General features: G+C 37.3%; 1 protein-coding gene and 1 long non-coding RNA gene across 7 annotated transcripts in view; both read right to left on the reverse strand.

Annotated features, from left to right (window-relative positions):
* The window catches only part of LOC144194573 (uncharacterized), a 154,935-nt gene extending 143,845 nt beyond the window's left edge, over nucleotides 1–11,090 (reverse strand). For 3 of the 6 annotated variants that reach the window (XR_013325921.1, XR_013325922.1, XR_013325919.1), the window contains exons 1-3: nucleotides 10,968–11,090; nucleotides 7,116–7,193; nucleotides 6,962–7,028 (exon numbers count right to left, since the gene is read on the reverse strand). This is a non-coding gene — a long non-coding RNA (uncharacterized LOC144194573). Of the gene's footprint in view, nucleotides 1–6,961; nucleotides 7,034–7,115; nucleotides 7,194–9,399; nucleotides 9,516–10,967 lie in introns of those variants that run through there. The other 3 variants (XR_013325923.1, XR_013325920.1, XR_013325924.1) reach the window with 3 other exon arrangements.
* An 817-nt stretch (nucleotides 11,091–11,907) lies between these two features.
* The window catches only part of tox3 (TOX high mobility group box family member 3), a 38,580-nt gene continuing 28,742 nt past the window's right edge, over nucleotides 11,908–21,745 (reverse strand). The window contains exons 4-7 of the mRNA XM_077713877.1: nucleotides 15,561–15,824; nucleotides 15,232–15,462; nucleotides 15,035–15,115; nucleotides 11,908–14,937 (exon numbers count right to left, since the gene is read on the reverse strand). Coding sequence (XP_077570003.1) covers nucleotides 14,161–14,937; nucleotides 15,035–15,115; nucleotides 15,232–15,462; nucleotides 15,561–15,824 — 1,353 coding nt within the window. The 3' untranslated portion in view covers nucleotides 11,908–14,160. The remainder of the gene's footprint in view (nucleotides 14,938–15,034; nucleotides 15,116–15,231; nucleotides 15,463–15,560; nucleotides 15,825–21,745) is intronic.

Raw genomic sequence — 21,745 nt, forward strand, 5'->3', positions numbered from 1 at the left:
AAAAATGTCCACCTTCACATTTAGCTCCATTGGTGAGACATCTTCTCGACTTGAATAGGTCCATTAATGTTAAACAATGTGTTTAAAAACCAAACAGTGCACTTTGCTGTTTTTCATAACACAATAAGTGCAGTATCTTCATTCTTTGTAGGGACTTTCTAACTTTGTCCTTACAAATTATACATTCTGGTGAACCCCAAAATAGTTCTGTTCTTCATTCGCTTGCAATTTTCGTTATTCATCAACTTGTCAAAGTAACCCCTCCAACTCTTTACCAAATAACAACCTTTATTATGCAAGTAGGCATACATGATATGCCTGTTGTTGGCCATCAACGCCATCTTCTTGGAATCTTGTCTCAAATTACACTACCCTTACAACCCCAATTTCAATTTTCAGCCTAATCACTCCATCTCTTCACCTTCTGATTATATGCTAAGATAACCCTTTCTCAATTTCTCTTTTCATCGATACTCTTTTAAAACAATATGAACCTCGCACTAATCTTTGAGTCTTATTGTATATCGACCTAGCTTTTCCTGTCATGGTCCAAAATTTAAAGTCTCCACTTTCAGAACCAGCCTCTGTGCTTTTCCTCTTCACATTCCACCTTTCCTTTGTCTTCCATCTAAAAAACAACAACTTTCCAACTGGCACCATGCATATTATGTTATTAACCAGAGAAGTGAATGATCCAGTAAAAAAAATCATTGGATGAGCGGTCATAATTTTTGGCAACATTTCAAGCAAAAGGCCCTTTTTAAATGAATTTATTCCGGGTTGGAAATGGCTTTATTCTTTACTTGCATCTGTTAAACTGTTCAGTGAGTAATCATCATTTTTTTTTTTTTACAAAAATAGCAAATAGACGTACTGTGTGCAACTGTCCATTTCTTTCATTCCAATTTACATATTTAATCCATTCTTGTGTTTCTATCCGAATGTGAATGGTTACCTTTCCTGTTTCTTTTTGTGCAATCATTCACTGTCTTATATGTCAAACACAACAGCACCACTACTGATTATTCTCAACGCCATTTGCAGTGAAAGAAAGGGCAAGGGTCGTTTTCTCATTGCATGGTATTCAAACTCTTGATATGATAACCTTTACATTAGACCCACCAAGGGAGCATTGGCAAATGTGGACATAATCTAATAGATATCATCATATATATAGACGTGGCCATCACTGCCTCACATCGATGGTTGTAATTGGCTGACACAACAATAAAATATGAGTCATATAAAAGTAACATATAGGAAGCGAGCTAGTTGTCATAGAAAAGGTTGTAAAATGTCATGAGCTGCAGCATGTTCTAGCAATAACAAGAAGGTAGCATGGCAAAGAGCATGAATAATGTATTCACATACACACACACACACACACACACAGCCACGGGCACATATTAATGGCAAAAACACACAAAACAAATCACATCAAATAAATGCTTGATTATAATGTATGAAATGTTTCTGATCAGTCAGCTGAAAAACTAATTTCATTTTCTCATTAGAGCTCTTGCCCCGGGCTCCTTCTCATGTCAATGTTTATTACTTGCAAAAATAGAAAATTAAAATCATCCTACATGCTTACAATTGGAGCTGAAAGCTAGGGTTTACTTTGCAATAGAAAAAGAGGAAAAATAGGTGAAAAGCGGGCAACAATTGAAGGAATGCATCTCTTTTTTTTCATTTTTTTCTTTTTACAGGCAGTGGGTTTATAGCTGCTTTGACCTTTCCCTCTCGGGAGATTTGCTACTCGGCACTCATCCATCATCTTTATAATTCACTGTGAATTGTTTGCGCCAGGTGACCGACACCATTAATGTTTACCATTTCATCCTATATATTAGTGGCTTCTCTAGGGACTATATACAACCCAAACATATCATTATGTATTTTTCTGTATTAAGAATCAGACAATTGAAGCAACGCCCATTAATAGTATGTACTACCTTACAACACAGTATACTTTTCCACAAGGTTTTTTATTTAAAGCATGTGAGAAGACTCAATTATACTCTGAGTTTTTACATCCTGCTGTTTTGGTTAGCCAAAGAGTTCAAATGCCTTTTCAAAAGTGTTTGATCATACTGGCAATAACAACAATAATGTTCAAGGGGAACGCTATGTTTACAGAAATAAATGGATACATCAGTTGTTGACTTTTTAATCATTTAGGCGGTTAAAAAAAAAGAACTGGTGGGATTACTTAAACGTGACTGTATACAAGCTTGTAGAAAAAATACTTAAGGCAATCACGTAAAAGAAGATTTTAACCTTATTAAATATGATGGCAGTTATACTCTGAAGTAAATAAACAACTGCGAGTGAAATGTATCATCACAAAGAAAAAAAACTGAAGGAATCACTGCCCATCTGCCAAATTAGAATGACAGAAATATACTTAAATCTACTCACACTTGAAGAAATGTGAAATAGTAGTTCTTTAGGTGCGGTTTAACTGAGTTTTAAGACTCAATGTCACGTGACGTGTGCTTTTCAAAACCACATTTCAAGAACATGTGTCTTGACCTTTTCAATGGAAGCTTTTTTTCATTTACGTTCTAACATGCTTTCCTTTGTGAGGATTTCTGTTCACATCATTGTAGGGAAAGGTCAAATAGAGTGTCCGTCATCATCCTGCTAAATTAGTTAAATGCTGTCTCAAATTTTGCCACATTTGCATTTTTTTCAATCGGGTAAAGTCAATGCAAGCAATTAAACCTTATCAGTCAAGACATTTTCTTTAAAGAAACTGATGACAGTTTGTTTTTCTGGTTTTGAGGATTAATGAATAATTTAATTCATTTTCTGAGCCGCTTGTCCTCACGGGGGTCATGGGGGTGCTGGAGCTTGTTTAAGCTAGGTATGAGCAGTAAGGGAGGTACAACCTGAATTAAAACTTTCTTAGCAGAATTACTCATTAAGAAAATAACCTTAATATCCATGGAAATTGAGTTTAGAGATGGAATCTACCTAGTAAACTTTCCTTAGCAAGCTGTACATGGTAAATACTTTTAACAATCATACTTTTTAATACAGCATTAGGGTTAACATAATTTAGTCCTCAATGGGTGCATTTTTGTTTTTACTGTGATTCTAACTCAGACATGGGCAAACTATGGCCCGTGGGCCATATTCGGCCAGCGAGGCGATTTAATCCGGCCCGCCGACGTTGTCCAAATGTTTTTTTTTTTACCCCAAGATGGCGCCGTCACATGGAAGCCAGTGGCAGTAGCTCTGTCTACTCTTATTTGTTTTTCATGTTTTCCAGCCCTTCTATCTTTTTTTAAATGACATTATATTTCTTAATACATTCCTTTTTACTTTACTTTGTACTTTATACTTTTTACTTTAATGATGAGCGATGATCATGTTAATACTATAGTCCTTTTTTTCTGTTTATGTTTCATATGTATTGTTAACGGATGCACTTTTTTATATGTATCATATCTTGTGCTGACCCGGCACACCTGTCAAATTTTTAAAGTCAATGTGGCTCCCGGAAGGAAAAGTTTGCCCACCCCTGTTCTAACTGATCATAGAAATTGTTCCAAATCGTTAAACTGAGAGGCCACCAACTAACAATCTTTCCTGGAGACTGCAAACTTCAGAATACAAAGTGAATCAGCTAAATGCTTTACGTCTAAGCTTTGAAAGTCATGTCAAAAAGCCATGTAGTAATAACAAACAAGAGGATATGTGGACTTCCAGGAGAGGAAGGCCAATCTAGGTGCATTGCATTAGACCCCTCAACTCCCCTTTGGCTAGCCCCTCTCTGCACTAAACAAAGAGAGGATTCAAACAATGGTTCACTCTGAAAGCTGAATGGATATTCGGGTCGAACACTATAACCCAACCCCCTTCAATTCCCATATGCTTTTGACAGAAACATACTTGTTCTTCCCAGTGAAAAACTAACGAAGGCAAACTGGGCAATAAACTGACATTTAAAAAAAAACACAGAGGGACTGAAAAGAATTACCAGATAAATTCTCTCTAATGGTGCATGAAAAGAGTCTTGTGTCCTCGACTGTACGGCGTCTGGGAGAAAGCACAGAAGCTACATAGTGCAGCTGTCCAATTTTACCATCAAATCAAGTCGGTCAAGAGCATCTTTCGCAATTTGTTAGGCAAACACACTTGTCAACAAATGTGTGCATATTTGCATGTCTGGAAAACATGTTGGCAAACTAGTTAACACTTTTACATTCTCTCAAAAATGCAAATGTTGAGAGATGATGCAGCCAAGTCAAAGTAAGACATTGATGGTGTACTTGCATGCTACTTAAAGTTGAAGTACACTACTCAGAAAAGGGTACAGCTATCCGGCTTTCCAGTTATATTTCGGGATAGAAATTCTATGTCCATTGGATCGGTGTTTTATTGATTTCCTATTTTGCTGTTGTTTTAGCAAGGAGTGATTGACAAAATCTCAACAGATGTCTGATCCAATTGCTATGAAAACAACCCTCTACACTGTGCGATTCACACTTAGCCATTATACTGCATCTAGTATGTTTGCAAAATCGCTCAGATATTACTTAAAAAGACAAAAAGACAATATAATAATAACAATAATAACAAATGGCAACAATTATAGTTACTCGTTGTAGTTGTATAAAGCAGATGCTTCATTTTAGCCTCAACTAGTCAATACTGGCACACAAATCTTAAATGATATGTCATTATAACAAGATAATGTACAAAAAAATATATATATTTCAGAAGCAGCACATTACTTTTTTTCTATGATGTATTCAAATATGTGCATGTCTAGCGACATTGTAATAGTACATTTTAATCAGAGTGCACCAAGCCTGAAGCCTGAATGCATTTGGGTTATGTTAAAAGAAATAACTTTACTTCATAAGTTAGAAGTAAAAAAACTAAAATAAATAAAAAATACTACATTGGAACTGAATGTTACTATTTTTCCAGTCTTGGGTTTCTCTCACTCTCAGATGGATACAAATATTACAACAAAAGCATACATTACATAAATATGATTGTTAAACGTCACCTAATGTACAGTTTTCATGATTGTATTCTAGCTCAATTTCATAGGCGAGTAAATTGCTTTTGAATGTACCGTGACAACTGCATATCGAACACAATTGAATCCTTGCCTTGTACAGTTTTAACCCCTTTTAGCACGCCTCCTACGGCAAAACGGTAAATGTTTATAGTGCATATAGAGTAAATGAGTCATTATTGCTCATCTCTAACCTTTTCCTACCCCCACCACCTTTTGTTTTGCACCAGCTGTTATCATAGATTTCTTTTTTTTTTTTCTTGGTCTTTCTTTTTTTTTCTTTTCTCGGTCAGCTGCGATTGCTGGGGGGCAAAATAGGAGCAGATGGTGTTTTGCTATGCATGAATGGAGCGTTGGAGGAGTTTGCCTTGAATAGGGGCAACTTTTCAATAGTGTCTACGCGCCACCTGCCTCTTGTGGCACGACACGGAAGAAAAAGAGAAATGCTCACCGGGCATCGTCCATATGTATTGATTATCATTGCGAGTGCTGGCGTAAGTGGCAAGTACGGCAGACTTTGATGTAATTGGATGTGACATGGTGCGCTTTTGTGTAATCTATCACTGCTACTGCGCTTAATCAGTTGAGTTGCCATGGAAACGTGTTGGCCAAGTTAATAGCTTTTTATGATTGTGAGTCCAAGTGAGCTGCATTAAAAGGGAAGGGATGATAAAGTATAGATGGAATGGAGGTTGCTCACTAGTGGTGTACGATACTGCGAGATCTGTGATCGATAAAGTATCAAGTCGATACAGGATCAGTACAACTAATAATATTGCTTCAATAGTTCATGTGGATATGGATGGTGATGAATATTCATGTTGGGAAATTAGGACTTTTTAATCATGTTAGACTGACTTAAGTGTTGGTACAAAAGGTGTATGATAGTTAAAGTTCTACTATATGTGGAATATAATGTATCTTAAATATTGTATGATGTGATGGTTGATTATACTTTTTAAAGTGTTGATACTAAAGGTGTACGATACCGATATTTCTACAGTGTGTGGGATATAATATATATTATATAATGTGATGCTTGATCATTTTCTATTAGAATTTATCACAATATGGGAGGATTGGGTGTTTGCAACATGTCATTTTTACATTGGGAAATTAGGACTTTTTATCACCTAAACTGACTAAAGTGTTGGTACTAAAGGTGTATGATACTTAAAGTTCTACTGTATGTGGAATATAATGTATCTTATATATTATATAATGTGAAACTTGATCATATCAGTTTTTAGAACTATAATTTATCACAATATGGGAGGATTGGATGTTGCCAAGAATGTCATCAAAACAAACAAAGTGTACAAAACATTTGACCAGGTCTTACAGTCTTCATTAAGTCTAAAACTTACCTTGTGTGCATAGTCTCCAAATGTTTAAAAACGTTGCCATTTCAGTCGATAAAGGATCAGTGCAACCAATAATAATTTTGCTTCAATCATTAATGTGGATATGGATGGCGATGGATTTCCATGTTGGGAAATTAGGACTTTTTATCACCTTAAAGTGACTAAAGTGTTGGTATAAAAGGTGTATAATACTTAAAGTTCTACTTTATGTGGAATATAATGTATCTTATACATTATATGATGTGATGCTAGATCATATCAGTTTTTAGACTGATAATTTATCACAATGTGGGAGGATTGGATGTTTGGAACATGTTACCAAAACAAACTAATTGTACAAAAGATTTTACCAGGTCTTACAGTCTTCCTTCAACCTAAAACATTCCGCCTTACCTTGTGTCCGTAGTCTCCAGATGTTTGAAAATTGTTGCACTATCCTAAGTAACTAACTAACCAAAAATGTTCCCAAATATGGGATTAATTCAAGTTCTAACCTAACCTATACAAACATTTGACTATGCAGAACTACAAATAGCAGTGAAAGCTAAAATGATCTTACCTTAATCATGGGTGCTTCAGTATTGTATTCCAGACATATTCTGTCTGTTTTTTCCATTCTCATCAATCTACCCTTGGAAAAAAATATCACAACATTTGAGGATACACAGCTCGGAATGTAAATATTAAAAGCCAATTCTGACGTTTTTACTTACTTTGATGTTATTGTTGCGTTGATATCAACTGTCATTTCAACAGCATGACATTTCCAGTTTCACACCATCTTCAGTCTCCTTTAAGATACAAATTGCATCATTACTTTAGTATGAAGACATTTTGCTAAAGTTAAAGAAATGGTTATGACTTTTCATGAAAACCAGTCATGTTTTTTTTCTCCCCAATTGAAATCAAGTTGGTATACTTTTGTAGAAATGTACCAGATCCAATCATGAGGTGAGAAATCGGCCAAATTGCATAATTTACAGAGGATTCGGTAAATATATGCTATTTTAATAGACCTAAACGGGGCCAAATCATTGCCCACTATTGTTTATCATGACCGACGCATTCAACATTTTTGTAGCTTACAACAGGGACATTGAAACCTCCAAATTGAGGAAGAACATGAACAGCACAGCCACATTTTGTGGCCTTTATTGCCTTTGTTAATAGTGAACTTTTCTGAGTATAGAGGGGCTATTTGCTCACATTAACAGCTGGACGAAGCATATTAAAACACTATCAATCACTACTCTGTTCCCACGTGGCGGCTTTGCTCTGCACTAAACCGACAAGAATACAACATATGAATTGCTCCACTGGCTGGTGACAACATGGCCAACACCATTCATTCAATATCATCTTATCTTAGATTTGTGGTTCAAAATATTGCAATGGTTCTCTATCAATTTGTCCAGCTACTGTCCTTCACTCTTATTCCCAATAAATAATTGCTTTCAACTGTAGTTATAAGTTATGTATGGGATATAGACAGCAACCCCCCACCCTCATGGCAGATTTTGACAGAATAAGGTCTTTCATTATAGGCAATACAATCACAGGATGACCTAATTGTACACCCTCCCCTCTCACATACACACACACTTAAAGTGGGAGTGCAGAGTCAGATGTGCAGGCAAAGGGATTTTCTATTTTAATGATTTATTTGACTCCTTTGTCACTTTTCTGTCGGTCGCACACAAACAATGGTTGCCACAAAAGCCCTGCTGACACTGACCATCTGACCACCAGACACACACACACACACCTGCCGCCTTGCTTGCTTACTCACATAGAAACTTCATCAGAGTACTGCTAACTCAGCATTTTGTTTGTTTTTGGTTGGGTTGGGGGTGCAAAAGCTGACTGACTTTAAAGCAATTCATGAGTGATGGGCTCCATTAATGAGACTATTGACCTCGTAATTGAGTAGATGATGATAGAGGGTTGAAATAGGATATGTTTGAGCAGGTATATGGGTGGAGTTAAAGAGAACACCTGAATTGTCATGTTAATGGAAAATACGTCCTGATTTAAATTGTATCCTATGGGCGATGGATACCCTGAATTGGTGACCAGCCAATCGCAGGGCACAGGTCGATGGATAGCCGATTATAGAAGGGGGCAATTAAGTGTTCAACCAGCCTAGCATGTATGTTTTTGGGTGCTCAGAAGTTTGGTCGCCGGTCTTTAGGCCGCCAGTCAAACGGTGACAGAAAGTGTATTGTTGAAACCAGCTCTCAAAATGATATTCATGAGAGAGAGTTGAATATCTAAGAGAGTTTAATATTTAAGTACCTTTGACCGGCGACCAAACGTCCGGCGACCAAACGCCCGGCGACCAAACGCCCGGCGACCAAACGCCCGGCGACCAAACGCCCGGCCACGATGTTTGTAGGATCTGAGAAGTAGCTGGAGTACCTAGAGAAAACCCATCCAAGCCCAGTAAAAACACACAAACTACAGACAGTGAGGGCCAATCTGGGATCAAACGCGCTAATCACTCACCCACCTGTCTGCCGCCAAATAGTCAATTTCGAACAAAAATGAATAAAAAATCAAGTTGTTAAACGAACTAGAGGGTTGATATTTTTTTAATTGACTTGATTAGTAATAATTCAAAGCTACCGCATGCTAAAAACTGTTCATTTTTAGATCAACTCTGGTTCATCTATCACCATCAATGGCAGCCAATGAGTTAACACACATTTAAATATGACTGACTAAACCAAAACATTTTAATTTTAATTAGTTTTACAAGTCTCCGCTCCAATTAGAGTGAATACATTTCAAAGTTATTTTTCTCAAACCCTTTTAAATAACAAACAAGTACATGACCACTATGACTTTACTGTTTTCCATTTATTTGTAATATTTCCGCATTTGATTCAGGCAACGAGAAAATCGGGGTGAGTTGTTCCGTAACTAAATGGTTTGTGTTGAAACAGAGCAGTAACCTTATGATTGGGGCGGCTGTGAGATATTTGTCCACACACTGACCAGTTCAGCTCTGAGGACTTCCAGGCGTAGAGAAGGAGCTCTTCCATGCATTATTTATGGAGCCTCGGCTGTGAATCCGTTCGGAATAATAATAACAGCTATTTCCCAGAGGCTCATTATTGTGTGTTTTTTAAAAGCATGTGTTCGGTCGCCATGGACACCACAGTTATCTCTCTCTCTCTCAGTCTCTGTTTCTCTGTCTATTTCTCACTCACTTACTCTCATTTGCGCTCTCTCAATACGACATTGACATTCAACTCACGTGCTCGAGCTCTTAATTTTCATCACGTCATAACGATTTTTTTATTTTTTTTACTCGGCGAAAGAAATTAGCATTTTTAATAGATTTTTTCTGCCCTCCGAACACACAGAAATGAACAGGAAAACAAATTAGAAACGTTTTTGAAGTCAGACTCAATTCACTATGCTGATTTGTAAGTTGAAAATCATCTCAGTTGCCTTTTTGGAAGGAATAAAAAGAAAATGGAGGGGGGAAAAAGGCCCTTTTCTGGGCAGCCTATTGTGAAGATATGATAATTATTGTTTGCCAAGATCCCTGACGCTAACCCTCCACCACCCCCCTCTTCCTCTTTTCCAACCTTGGGGACATGTTGGAAATGATGCTATTCTGATGGTAGGGTGAAGAGGGGGGGGGGGGGGGGTGCTGTTATTATGATGATGAAGACAACTAGCAGTTACATGCTGACCTTGTACAGGAACAAACACAAAAGACAAAAAAACCTTCAGGTCATCACATTTCTTCATACAAATAGAGTAGAATGTTGGCCAAATGCTCAGAATTCCAAAAAATGTGCATGTTTAGTTGTTTAAAGACAAAAAAAGGGAGTGGAAACTTTAAATTAAACAAAAAAAACATCAACATTCAAATAACAAATGATCTTAAAAAGCCAATAGCTGCAAATGATTGCATATATTTGCAACATAAATACAAAATGACAATGATTGAAGTAATAGACTTAAAACGGTACCCAAAAAATTCCAAAAACATGCATGGAAACCAAAACAACAAAAGTTGGCTCCTGCACCCCCGAGATCCTTGTGAGGGTGGGCCGCTCCGACTACTCAGGTGAGAGAATAAGTAAGATCTATCTCAAGCATACATCGTTTTATTTAGTTTTCTATCACTGAAAGATACATACTTTAATAATTTCAATAATAATAATTATAACGTTAGAGCAGGCGGTCTGGGTTCGATTCCCTGCCGATCGATGACCGATTGCGAGCAAGAGTAGCAAACAATTAAGGGTTTCCCCCCGCCAGATGCCCTTGATTGGTTGGGATAGGCTCCAGCACCCCCCTCGATCATTGTGAGGATAAGCCACATACATGAATGAAACAAAACATGCAATCGAGTGCACATCTTAATTATTTTCGGCTTTAATAAATGCACTGATGGCTGATGATCACGTGCGTGTAAAAGCTGATTTTGTTATAAATCCACGTGTTGTGGCCACTGGGATTTGTGCTTTCTTTTGCAAAGCGTTTACTTGCGAATTTTCCGACGTTTCTCGCTCAAATTAAACGAGAAAAAAGCAGATTATACTTACACACGTGAGTCCAAAGGCACGAATATACTTGTCAGGTGAAGTCAGTTAATTTTGTCATTCTTTATCACTGCATAATATTTATTTATTTGGCAACTTATCGCCCACTGCTGGACTGGAATGCACGTTGCAGTGTTGTGCATAAACGGGACTGAGTTGATTATTTTTATTTGATTTTTTAACATTCTACTAATGCATAGAAACGAGTAAAAAACGTTTCTAGATTAGTTAAGAATATGGGTTGATTCATGCCATATTTATTATTAGTAGTATTATTGTTTTCATTATTATTATTAGTAGTAGTAGTAGTTGTAGTAGTAGTAGTAGTTGTAGTAGTAGTAGTAGTAGTTGTAGTAGTAGTAGTAGTTGTAGTAGTAGTAGTAGTTGTAGTAGTAGTAGTAATTGTTTTAGTGGTAGTATTATTAGTAGTAGCAGTATTAGTAGTAGTAGTATTATTATTAGTAGTAGTATTAGTATTATTATTAGTAGTAGTAGCAGTATTAGTATTATTATTAGGAGTAGTAGCAGTATTAGTAGTAGTATTAGTAGTAGTATTAGTATTATTATTAGTAGTAGTATTATTAGTAGTATTAGTAGTAGTAGTATTATTAGTAGTAGTAGTAGTAGTAGTAGTATTAATATTAGTAGTAGTAGTATTAGTAGTAGTAGTAGTATCAGCATCATTATTATCATCATTATCATTATTATCATTATCATTAATATCATTATTATTAATAATAATAACAATGTTAAGTGTTCCTTTATTTCATTATATTTATATGTTATATTATTATGTTTTCATAAGGTAAACACTGGTATTTTTTTTTAAATCCAAAAGGTGATTCTTACCAATAGCAACATAAAATGTACATTTCTTTAAAATGAAATAAATATAATTATCACTAACATTTGAAAATGGATTGAATAAACACATCTGGCTCCGTTCACTTTTCATCAGTGTGTTTATTTTCAGTAGCTAACAAGATAGAGGACAACTCCTGAAACAAAAGGGACCCTTTCCAATAAATATTTGTGATTGATAGTTTAATTCTGAACACACAGAAATATATAATACTTCATACAAAAAAATATGGCTACTGTTAGATGCGATGGAATGTTTCTGGATTTGTTCTTGACTTTTCTACTTGTAGGGCAAAGCGAAGGAAGTAAGAAAAAACTGATTGTTGCTAATTTGTAACTCATAAAAAAAGTAGAAAAAGAGCAGGACATGTATGATGTGACATAGCAATCCACGGGTCATTTGAACAAATGTTTTTTCATTAAAGCCTCACATATTAAAACTTTACAACAAGTGATATGAAAAATGTACAACATTTTCTTGTTTTTTTTCTGTTTGTAACTTACATTATGGTTTACTGTACAACTGGAAAAAATACCTCCAATGCCTTTTTTAATTATTTTTTTTAATTACTTTGCATTTGGCTTGGCAGTGCAGCAGAAAACTGTCTCTGCTTTATTTGTACTATTCATTTATTTGTCATTTTGTTTTTTACGTTAAAAATACATAACTTCTCTCCAAAGTGTCACCCTTGGAAAAATGATCCAAAAAACTTCGTTTTTATAAGGAAAAAAAAAACATTTTTTGAAGTGTTGTGAAATGTCAAAACGGAGGACATTATGAGTGAAGGGGGCGGAGCTGGGGGCGGAGCTCGGGGCGGTAACATCCCTGCCTCTACACAAACATATACAGCAGATAACATCTACACTTGGACAACAATGTGACATAAACATGATCTTTCAGGTCAACTCATGACCAGTCCAACCAATCGCCACCTTTCACGCAAGGTGCGTCCCTTTCATTTGTCCGGTTATCATCGCCTGTGGTCTTTATAAATAAAGCTTCAGCGTTTAAATAAAACAGTGACAGACACATGGCGTACACACGGACAATTAAAAGATGTCCCAAACAAACGATTACAGAAACTCCCACTATTACGAACACCTCATCAGGCAAATTTGAGAAATTTGAAGACTTGACCATGTATTGAATAAAGAACTCCGGGTCTACTGGAAGAGATGCGGTGACACTGAGAACAAAAAGATAAGGACCGTTTCTCATGACTCATGCACGAGTATGACCTTGAGTTCTTGGGAAGTAATTCATGATCATGTACACAAAAAGTTCAGACAGTGCAAGAATAGGAGAATGATCTGCATGAGTATTGGAAAATAAATGGGTGCTAGAAGGCGACATAGCAGTCCATCTACAACCGATGCTCAAGTGACGATTTCTCCATTCCCAGAGAACGGCGAGAATATTTTGACGAAATGGAAGAGTATTCGGAAAATGTTTTACGATCCCTCAAGATCATGAGAACATACCCACAGACGAGAAGACATTAGGAAATGGCCAAGGTATCAATTCGCTAAGATAGCACGATAATAACATTTTGCGTCATACAGATAGGGCCTAAAGTATCAGCTGTTTTTGACTGTAAAACGAAAATTTAAAAAAATACCGATGTTGAAGAAAAGGGAAAATTTAGGTAATTTCTCGAGATTGTTTTCTACTCCAATGTTAGAGAATCCCAAACAATTAAAGCCTAACTCATTACATAATATGACAGATGCCAAAAATATGTTGACGCCTCTTTTCCTCAGTAGTTATGTCAAATTATTTTCATTAGATATCATTAAAAGAGCAATAAGTAAGACTAGTGGCCACATATGGTACTGCAACCAGAATCAATAAATTGTTTCTCACCCCATTTGGCTGATTAGATCATAATAGAGAATCAAGCTGCATTATTATTCCAATGTGTTAGTTCAATGACAAGCTAAAATATGCAAATCTTACATATGGCTCCTTTAATGCACAATATCGTGTGTTTTAAGTTGTGAGATTATTACACTAATGAGTGTGAACATGCTAAGATCAGGTACATGTAGTAATATCTGGAGAAAAAAAACGGAATAAAATTACCGTTTAGGCTTCTGGCCGTTACTCGTTCGTAAATTTGGGAGTGTCTGTAAACGCTGCTGTAACTTGGACGATACCCCCCGTCGACCCCATCGTGGCCTCCCATTTACAAGTGAGAGCCTATCCGTCTATAACAATGGACACCGGTTCTTCTTCGTATATAACATTCTAAAATGTGACACACTTCTTAAGTGCAACGCTGAAAAGCAACCTGGACTGATGCTTTTATTCTAAATGTCCTTGGAGGATTTTGGCTTAGAAAATGCTGACTTGGGAAAGGACCTGGGCATGAGCCTGGATCTGGGAGGGGTGTTGCGGTGGCGGTGGTGGAGGGTTCTGCTGCTGGGGGGCTGGTTGCGGGCTTCCGAGCGATGCCGAGCCTACCGAATGAGGCGTGCCGGGTGAGTGGTGCGGCGGGGAACACTGGGATTGGTGTTGTTGGAGGTGTTGCATCTGCTGCTGCTGCATTTGCTGTTGCATTTGCATGTGCTGCATTTGCAAGTGCTGCTGCTGCTGCTGATGTTGTTGTTGTTGTTGTTGGTGCATGTGGTGCTGTTGGAGCTGCTGCTGGAGATGGTGTTGGAAGTGCTGATGCTGCATCTGCTGCTGGATCTGCTGGTGGTGCATTTGCTGCTGCTGCATCTGATGGTGTTGGAGGTGCTGTTGCATTTGCTGCTGCATGCTATGTTGCTGTTGCTGCTGCTGCATGGGCGGGCTCATTTGCGAGCCGGCTCCAGAATGCGCCATGTTCCCGCCGGACCCCATCTGGCCGAGCATTTGCGGCATCACCGGGGACATGTTCTGGTGGGACACCGTGACCGAGGTGACGATTTGATTGCCTCCGAGTCTCATTTGCAGAGGTTTGGGCGCGATGGCTCTGGGTATGGCCTGCTGGAGGGCCTGGGCGGACGAGGGCATGGAGGGGTGCTGATTGAGTGGGGAAGGTAGCACCAGGCCTGGAGAGAGGCTGGTGGAAGCCAGGGTCTGCTGTACAGAACGGATTGTCTGTGCTTCAGCAGATTCCGCCGCAGCCTGAATACAAGGAAATTCAATTTAATAAAAGGAACAGATCAATCATATGAGTGTCACAATACAATATTTGTTTCGGATTAAGAAAGCAATAGTTTACCTTGGATACTAGGCTAGCACGATATGCAGCCAAAGCCTTTAAGTACTCTTTTTTGGCAGCTTCGGTTTTGCTTTTGTACACCTGCAATATTACATAAGAGAATAGATCAATAAGTGAACAGATTTTAATGTCACAATAAACTAAAGCTGGACAATCTGGAGAAGAATCAAGACATCTGTGCTAGCTGTTGGACGTACCTGCTTCTGTTCCTCGCCTAGTCCGTCCCACATGGACGCCACTATCTTCGAAACTTCGCCAAACGTGGCGTTGGGGTTTTGACCCTTGATAGCAGCCTGTGTGTCTCGGAAGAACAGAGCGTATGCCGATACCGGTTTCTGAGGCTCATTGGGATCCTTCTTCTTTTTCTTTTTGGGCGTCTTGGGTTTTTTCGCGGGATCGATGGGTGCCGGTCTTTTCTCGCCAACCACCTGCACCAAAAATGACAGATCGGACTCAGACACATTTACTTATCGACGGAAATGCCTTGAATTTAGGCTTTTCAGTAGATATATGACTTATTCCTTACCCTGTTACCGTCGTCCTGCTCGTCTTCATTGATGGAGCTAGAGGGCGATGGTGTGGCGGACTTGCTGGCTGGAGGCGATGGCGAAGTGTGGGCAATGTTGTTTCCGCCCATGTTCAGGTTTAACTGTGTGTTGAGATGTGATTGGTTGATGGTGGTCAGCTGATTACGGGAGATCATCCCATTTGGGCCACTCATGTTGGCGATGGACTTCATGAGCATGGCTGGGTTAGCCGCGTATTGGCGGATATGAGCTGGTCCAACATTCTGGAAGAGAGAAAATAACAAAAATTATTGTCTATATGGTAATGGGGGATGGGAGTGATTTCATTTTAAGTTGGATGATGTGTTGAGTTGGATCTTGTGATGCAGGTAGCTAGAGATTTTATATCTCTGTTCAAGAGAGGAAACGGGGTCAAGAATGGTGGATTATGTGGTGTCACCATAAAAACAAATCTTAAAGAATGACTTGGCTAGTAAGCCATGATAAATGATTGTGACTCAAATCAGTGATAGATCAGCCACTCCTTTCTTACTTGAAGGATTTTTGGATTGAAATCTGTAACAAAGCTGTTAAGTATGACAGAGACTCCTTATCATCCATGTGCTTTTTCATACCTTATATAAAATGAGGAACCACAGCTAATAATACAACTACTGACCAATGAAAACCATTTTCAACCCAATGATGCGTCTAATCCAACCCATCTTCATCTAGAAGAAGCAATAAAGTGAAAAATATCCAATACTAAATTCAGTTTCTAGGATAAGACCAGCCAGTTTGTGTGGAAAAAAGTATTTTGCTTTTTCTTTTGTAAGCATTATGGGAAGCCATTGTTTTAGACTTCTAGTCAACCATAGTGTTGGAGAGTCTAGTTAAATTTGAAAACAAAAATGTTATCCAGTTTTTGGGATCTTTCAGAAATTCACTTGACATCTTTAATGGGCATTTAATCATTGAAAAGCCCTGGATGACCTGTTATTTCACACCAAAAATGCATTTTAAAGGCTTTGGCGAGTGTACTAAGAGGGACTTTGTTTTCTTGAAATGGACTTAAAGCAAAAATGTTTCTTAAGTTCAGGCAAAAGAACTGTTTTTTTGTGAAAATCTGGCGGGAGGAAAAAGCCAGTTCTTTAACAGATCTAATATATAAATGAGTTTGTTCAAAGAGAATACGAGATCAAGAAATATCTTGAAAGTCTTTTTGCGGAGGACTAAAAACATGGAAGCCATGAATGAGAAGAAGATACAATCTGTTGTTGAAATATATCTTATTAAAGTCTTTATAGTTTAAGAATGGGAGAACCCAAGCTTGGAGTTTTATGAAAGAAATTGCAGATGATTAAAGTAGTATTTGAAACTAAACAACTGGCTTTTGAAAGAGTCTGTGAAAGGGTATAACAGGTTCTTGAAAATGCTGTGTGCAAGGTGCTTGTTTGCACAGGTTAGCATTGATTAGAGCTAGGTTGAAACCAACAGCCTTCCCCAAAGGGCTACCAGATCAGAGAGCTGAAATGGAAGAGAGGAGGAGATGTGAGTGCAACACAAAAAGGTGATTTGTTCCTTCTGGTTGAGTCCATCTGGTATTCAGCAGCACAAACTCAATCTCCCCCTTTATATCAACACATCATAAAACAACGCAAGATTTATTCAACTTGCCTGTCTTGCAGGAATATTGTAACACCTTTTAAGGAACATGAGAAATTGTTGTCACTTTGCCCTCATCATGAATACAATCTGTGGACTGATGGAAAGAATCTATTTATTTACATGTGACAGGAAGATGCTATGGGCGAAAAAAAATCAAAGTTTTCCTTCAAATATTTTTAAAAATACACAAACATCCCTGCGAGTGTATTTGCATATGCATCTCATTTCCAATTGTTTTTGTTATTACTGAAAACATAACGGGTTGCCTTTTGAGCCATAAAAAAAGACGCATGCTGAGCTCATTAGTCGAGGCCATCTGCATGGCAATGATGCAAGCCGGGCAATGAGCCTTTGCGCCGTTTGTTTGGAATATTCTGATTATATCAGAATGGTCCTTAAACATTATTTTCTTTTGTTTGTGTGTGTGTGTGTGTTTAATGCAAACCAACAGAGGGGAATCTAAAAAAATCTTCCTTAGACTGTTTAAATTGTTTATTTGCTTGTCTTGTTTAATCATCCGTAATATATTCATGATAAATAGAAAGCACTCTATTTTAGAAATAATCTGATTTTAATTAAGTGTTTAGTAATATTTTACACAATGAAAATAATTAATGTCTGGATAATAAAGTCATTTTCCATTGTAAATTAAGGTAATTTTTCATTGTAAATTCACTATACTGTTCGGCAAAAATTAATTGGTAGGGATTTATTTGGTTGGGATTTTTTTTTAACATATTTTTTATGTTAAATCCTCCACATTCATTCGTTATTATTAAGTCAATGATAAAATGATTTTGGCGTAATAGCAGGATCCAATCTGTTGTCTTTGCCAGCCAATCACAAGGCACTGAGAATGATAACTTCTAGTACAAGGTAGTTCTATTGAATATTTTAATATTACAAAATTGGCACCAATTGCATCGCATGCGTACTATTTGAATCACATTGAATACCAATGCAGGCTTCTGATTGGCATTCTTCGGAAATAAGTTCTTATCTCTGGTTCACTATGAGCAAAAAAAATGGAATGAATTAATCAATAAATGTAAATTCACTTTGTAACAATCCACAAATAACAGTGGCAAAAGAAGAAAAGCAACATTGTTTATTCTACGAGTTTCCGTTGCAAAATGAAAGCAATAAAATGAAAGTCATCTTTCTAGGTTTGGATGACACTTGTGGGATATTCCTCTGACCAAGATATCACCAAAATAAAATAGACAACATACCTGTCAACTGGTACGTTCTCGCCGTAATTGGTACAACTGAAAGCCCATTTTTATATTGGTACGCTGTACACATGAAAATGGTACGCTAAACGGTGATTTTGAGAAAAAAAAATAAATTAAGGCACTTTCTAGCCATTTTTCACCATCCGCCATTGTTTCTTCCCGGAAACGCATGTCTGCCAAGTGATATATGTACCGGCGCCTCTGATTGGCTAAAAAAAAAAGATCATGATAAACATTTCGTTTTGTAACACTTTCACCATGTGATTTCCGTTTCCTGTTCCCTTGTTTATGTTTACTTTCATTTTCACTTGTTGTTCGTGATTTTTTACAAAAAAGTAAAGTGGTAAGATTTTCCATGTATTTATACATATATGTAAGGGCGAAAACAAAATTTGGTAAGATCACAAATGGTTCGAGGTTGACAGGTATGAGACAATCAAAACTTGGTGTAGAGTTTATGAACTGTTGCTGTGTGTGCTAAGCTGTAAGAGAACTGAAAAGAATGTTAACAAGTTCAATTTCCATTCAATCAATGAGTAGAGCTCTTGGAAATGTTCTGTGGCAGCAGAGGGCTAAAAATCATCTATATGGTAATTATGGGTGGATGAATCCCCCAGTAACTTTTGCCAGCATGAAAGGTCACTCCTATTAAAGATAGTTTATCAGCACTCTGCACATATTTCTTTAGTAGACCTCTAAACGGCTACATATATACATATACATATATATATACATACATATATACACACACACACATATATATATATATATATATATATATATATATATATATATATATATATATATATATATATATATATATATATATATATATATATATATATATATATATATATATATATATATATATAACATGTATATGTATATATATTTTTTAATCTCACCATTGAGTCAACTATTTTATATCTGTGAATAATTAAAAAATACAATACATAACAGGAAAACAAATGATTGTTGCCTTGCTTGCTTGGTTAGTTGGTGAGTTAAAATCTTCCTATCATGAATAAATCAAGCTGGCAATGTAGCAGCTGTGCCTTGCGTCTGATAAAATTACAACACGATGCATTGCACGTGAATTTCATTATACATGCGTGAAAGGCATGGCTTTGCTCAGATACAACAGATGCAATGAAGGTGAAGAAAGAAAGAGTGACCGCGGACCGGTATAGCTCTTACTGTTTTCTTGAGGACTGGCTAATGGGTAGGGGGGCAACTTAAGGACAAAATTGTGTGGGGACGGGGTCGGTACACGAACAACACCCAAGACGGCAACAAAAAAAAAAAAACACGTCCCAAGCATAATAGCTATTATTTATTATTGGATTTCATTGGATTGGGTATCTTTATTCATCCCATTTTCGGGAAATTTCGTTGTCACAGTAGGGAGGTTGTTGTCACAGTGTCTCCATTATTATTATTATTATATCAACTGTTCTCATTTCAACTAGGAGGGCAAGATTAAAAATGTTTTGACTCTGACAGCCCAGCACTAGGTGGCTCGCAGACTGGTACCGTTCCAAGAACCAGTGGTTTGGGACCACTATTCTAGGATACCTGCGTTCCTAATGAGATCAGCGGTTAACGTGGCCATACGTCATCCATTATGCAGGTCTGTCCACCATTTAAAGGCCTGTCTATCTCCAGAGTCACAAACCCTACCATACTACTCTAATAAGATGAGTGTATTTAGAAAACCTTTAAGACATTTTTTTTGCATTTTTTTGTCAGGAGGGCCACACCATTCAATCTCATAAATGAAGCCCCTTTAGCCTTTTTGTAAAAGCAATAATTTCCAGCCAATTTTCTGTATTGCTGTTCCGAATGAATGTCATTCTCTTGAATTACACCCGCCAACTCTCCACTCTTCCTAATCTTCCAGATGCATTATGGACATTTAAACATTTATTGTGATTCTATGGTAAATCATAGAGTCAATCACACAGAAGGTCAGACCGAGACTTCATTATAAGTATTGCATGACTGCATGAATATCTATCATTTCTGACCAAGCCCACGTGTCACTTGGGCTCTTCGTCAAGGAAACCAAAGGAGTAGGGGGGAAAATCCACTCTCTCAAATTGATGTACAGCTCATGTCCGAGTTTCATGGGAGGCTGCGGCAATGGTTTTTATTACAACACTTCTGTTTAGCTTGTGAATTGCAATACTACTGTATTGTCTACATTTCGGGATTAGTGACAAACCAATCTTAATTCCAGATTTTTCTTAATTGGTACAACCACATGGTTGTGTTGTTGTTAAATATAAATGGTGAAAAAACGTTAATCCCTCTTCCTGGTTTAATTGTTACATTTTCATGTATTTCGGTTGTTAATGAAGCTTTTAGTGGGGTATTTAAAAAAGGCACTACCATGGAAACCATAGATTTTTAAAGATATATTCGTGTAACAGTCACGTCACCCATAGTGGCCTGTTAGCATGAAAGAAAATGTCACAGGAAATATTAAATGCCTTGGACTTCATCGGGTCAAGCCAGAATCTAACCCTGCTGACAGTAAATTCCAGCTTTTCTGTAGACCCTGAACAAGATGATTGGTAAAGAGCATGGATGGGTTGGATGGACATGACAGTGGCAAACAGAGATTGCATTACAAGACAACTACTGTATGTTTGTAATCCAATCAAAGAACAGACTGAAGCAATTTTCTCTGTGTCCTTGCACATGTCAAAACACAGTAAAGGCACCAGGTGTTCTTTGGAAATAGAGTTTAGGAACCTCGCTGAGTCAAGAAGGGAAGCATAAATTGTGAATAAAGCAATACTGACAAGCCTCGGTGCAATTGGGTTTGATCACAAACCAAGAAAAATGGAGAGTTCCGAAATTGTTGCTTGATTTACAAAATAGAAGACAGACAGAAGGAATTAGCAAAATATTTGGCAATGTGATAGGAAGGTATGAACAGGGACAGACAGGCTAGCTCTTCCTCAGCTTTTTTATTAGTTTTTATAAGAATGTGAAAAGCTTCCTTAAAACCTAACTGTAAAAGCAAGTCTTTCCTGACTTATTTTCTGTGTTACAGTCCTATATAAACTGCAGCAACATTAAATAGGATTCCAAGTCTCCTTGGGGCCTTCAAACGTAGTATCGAAGCCTCTTTTCACTGTTTTTTAAAGTCTATTTTTCCTGTTCTTCTCACTGTTCTATATGCACTGTACTCAAAGAATTGGGTGACTTTGGGGACTGTCTGTACATGCAGATATTTTCCAGAGTTTTTGCTCTAACTATAAATTGAATGTAAAGTGATACAGAAAAATGAATTT

Source organism: Stigmatopora nigra, chromosome 3, assembly GCF_051989575.1.
Source record: "Stigmatopora nigra isolate UIUO_SnigA chromosome 3, RoL_Snig_1.1, whole genome shotgun sequence".
Lineage (NCBI taxonomy): Eukaryota > Metazoa > Chordata > Actinopteri > Syngnathiformes > Syngnathidae > Stigmatopora > Stigmatopora nigra.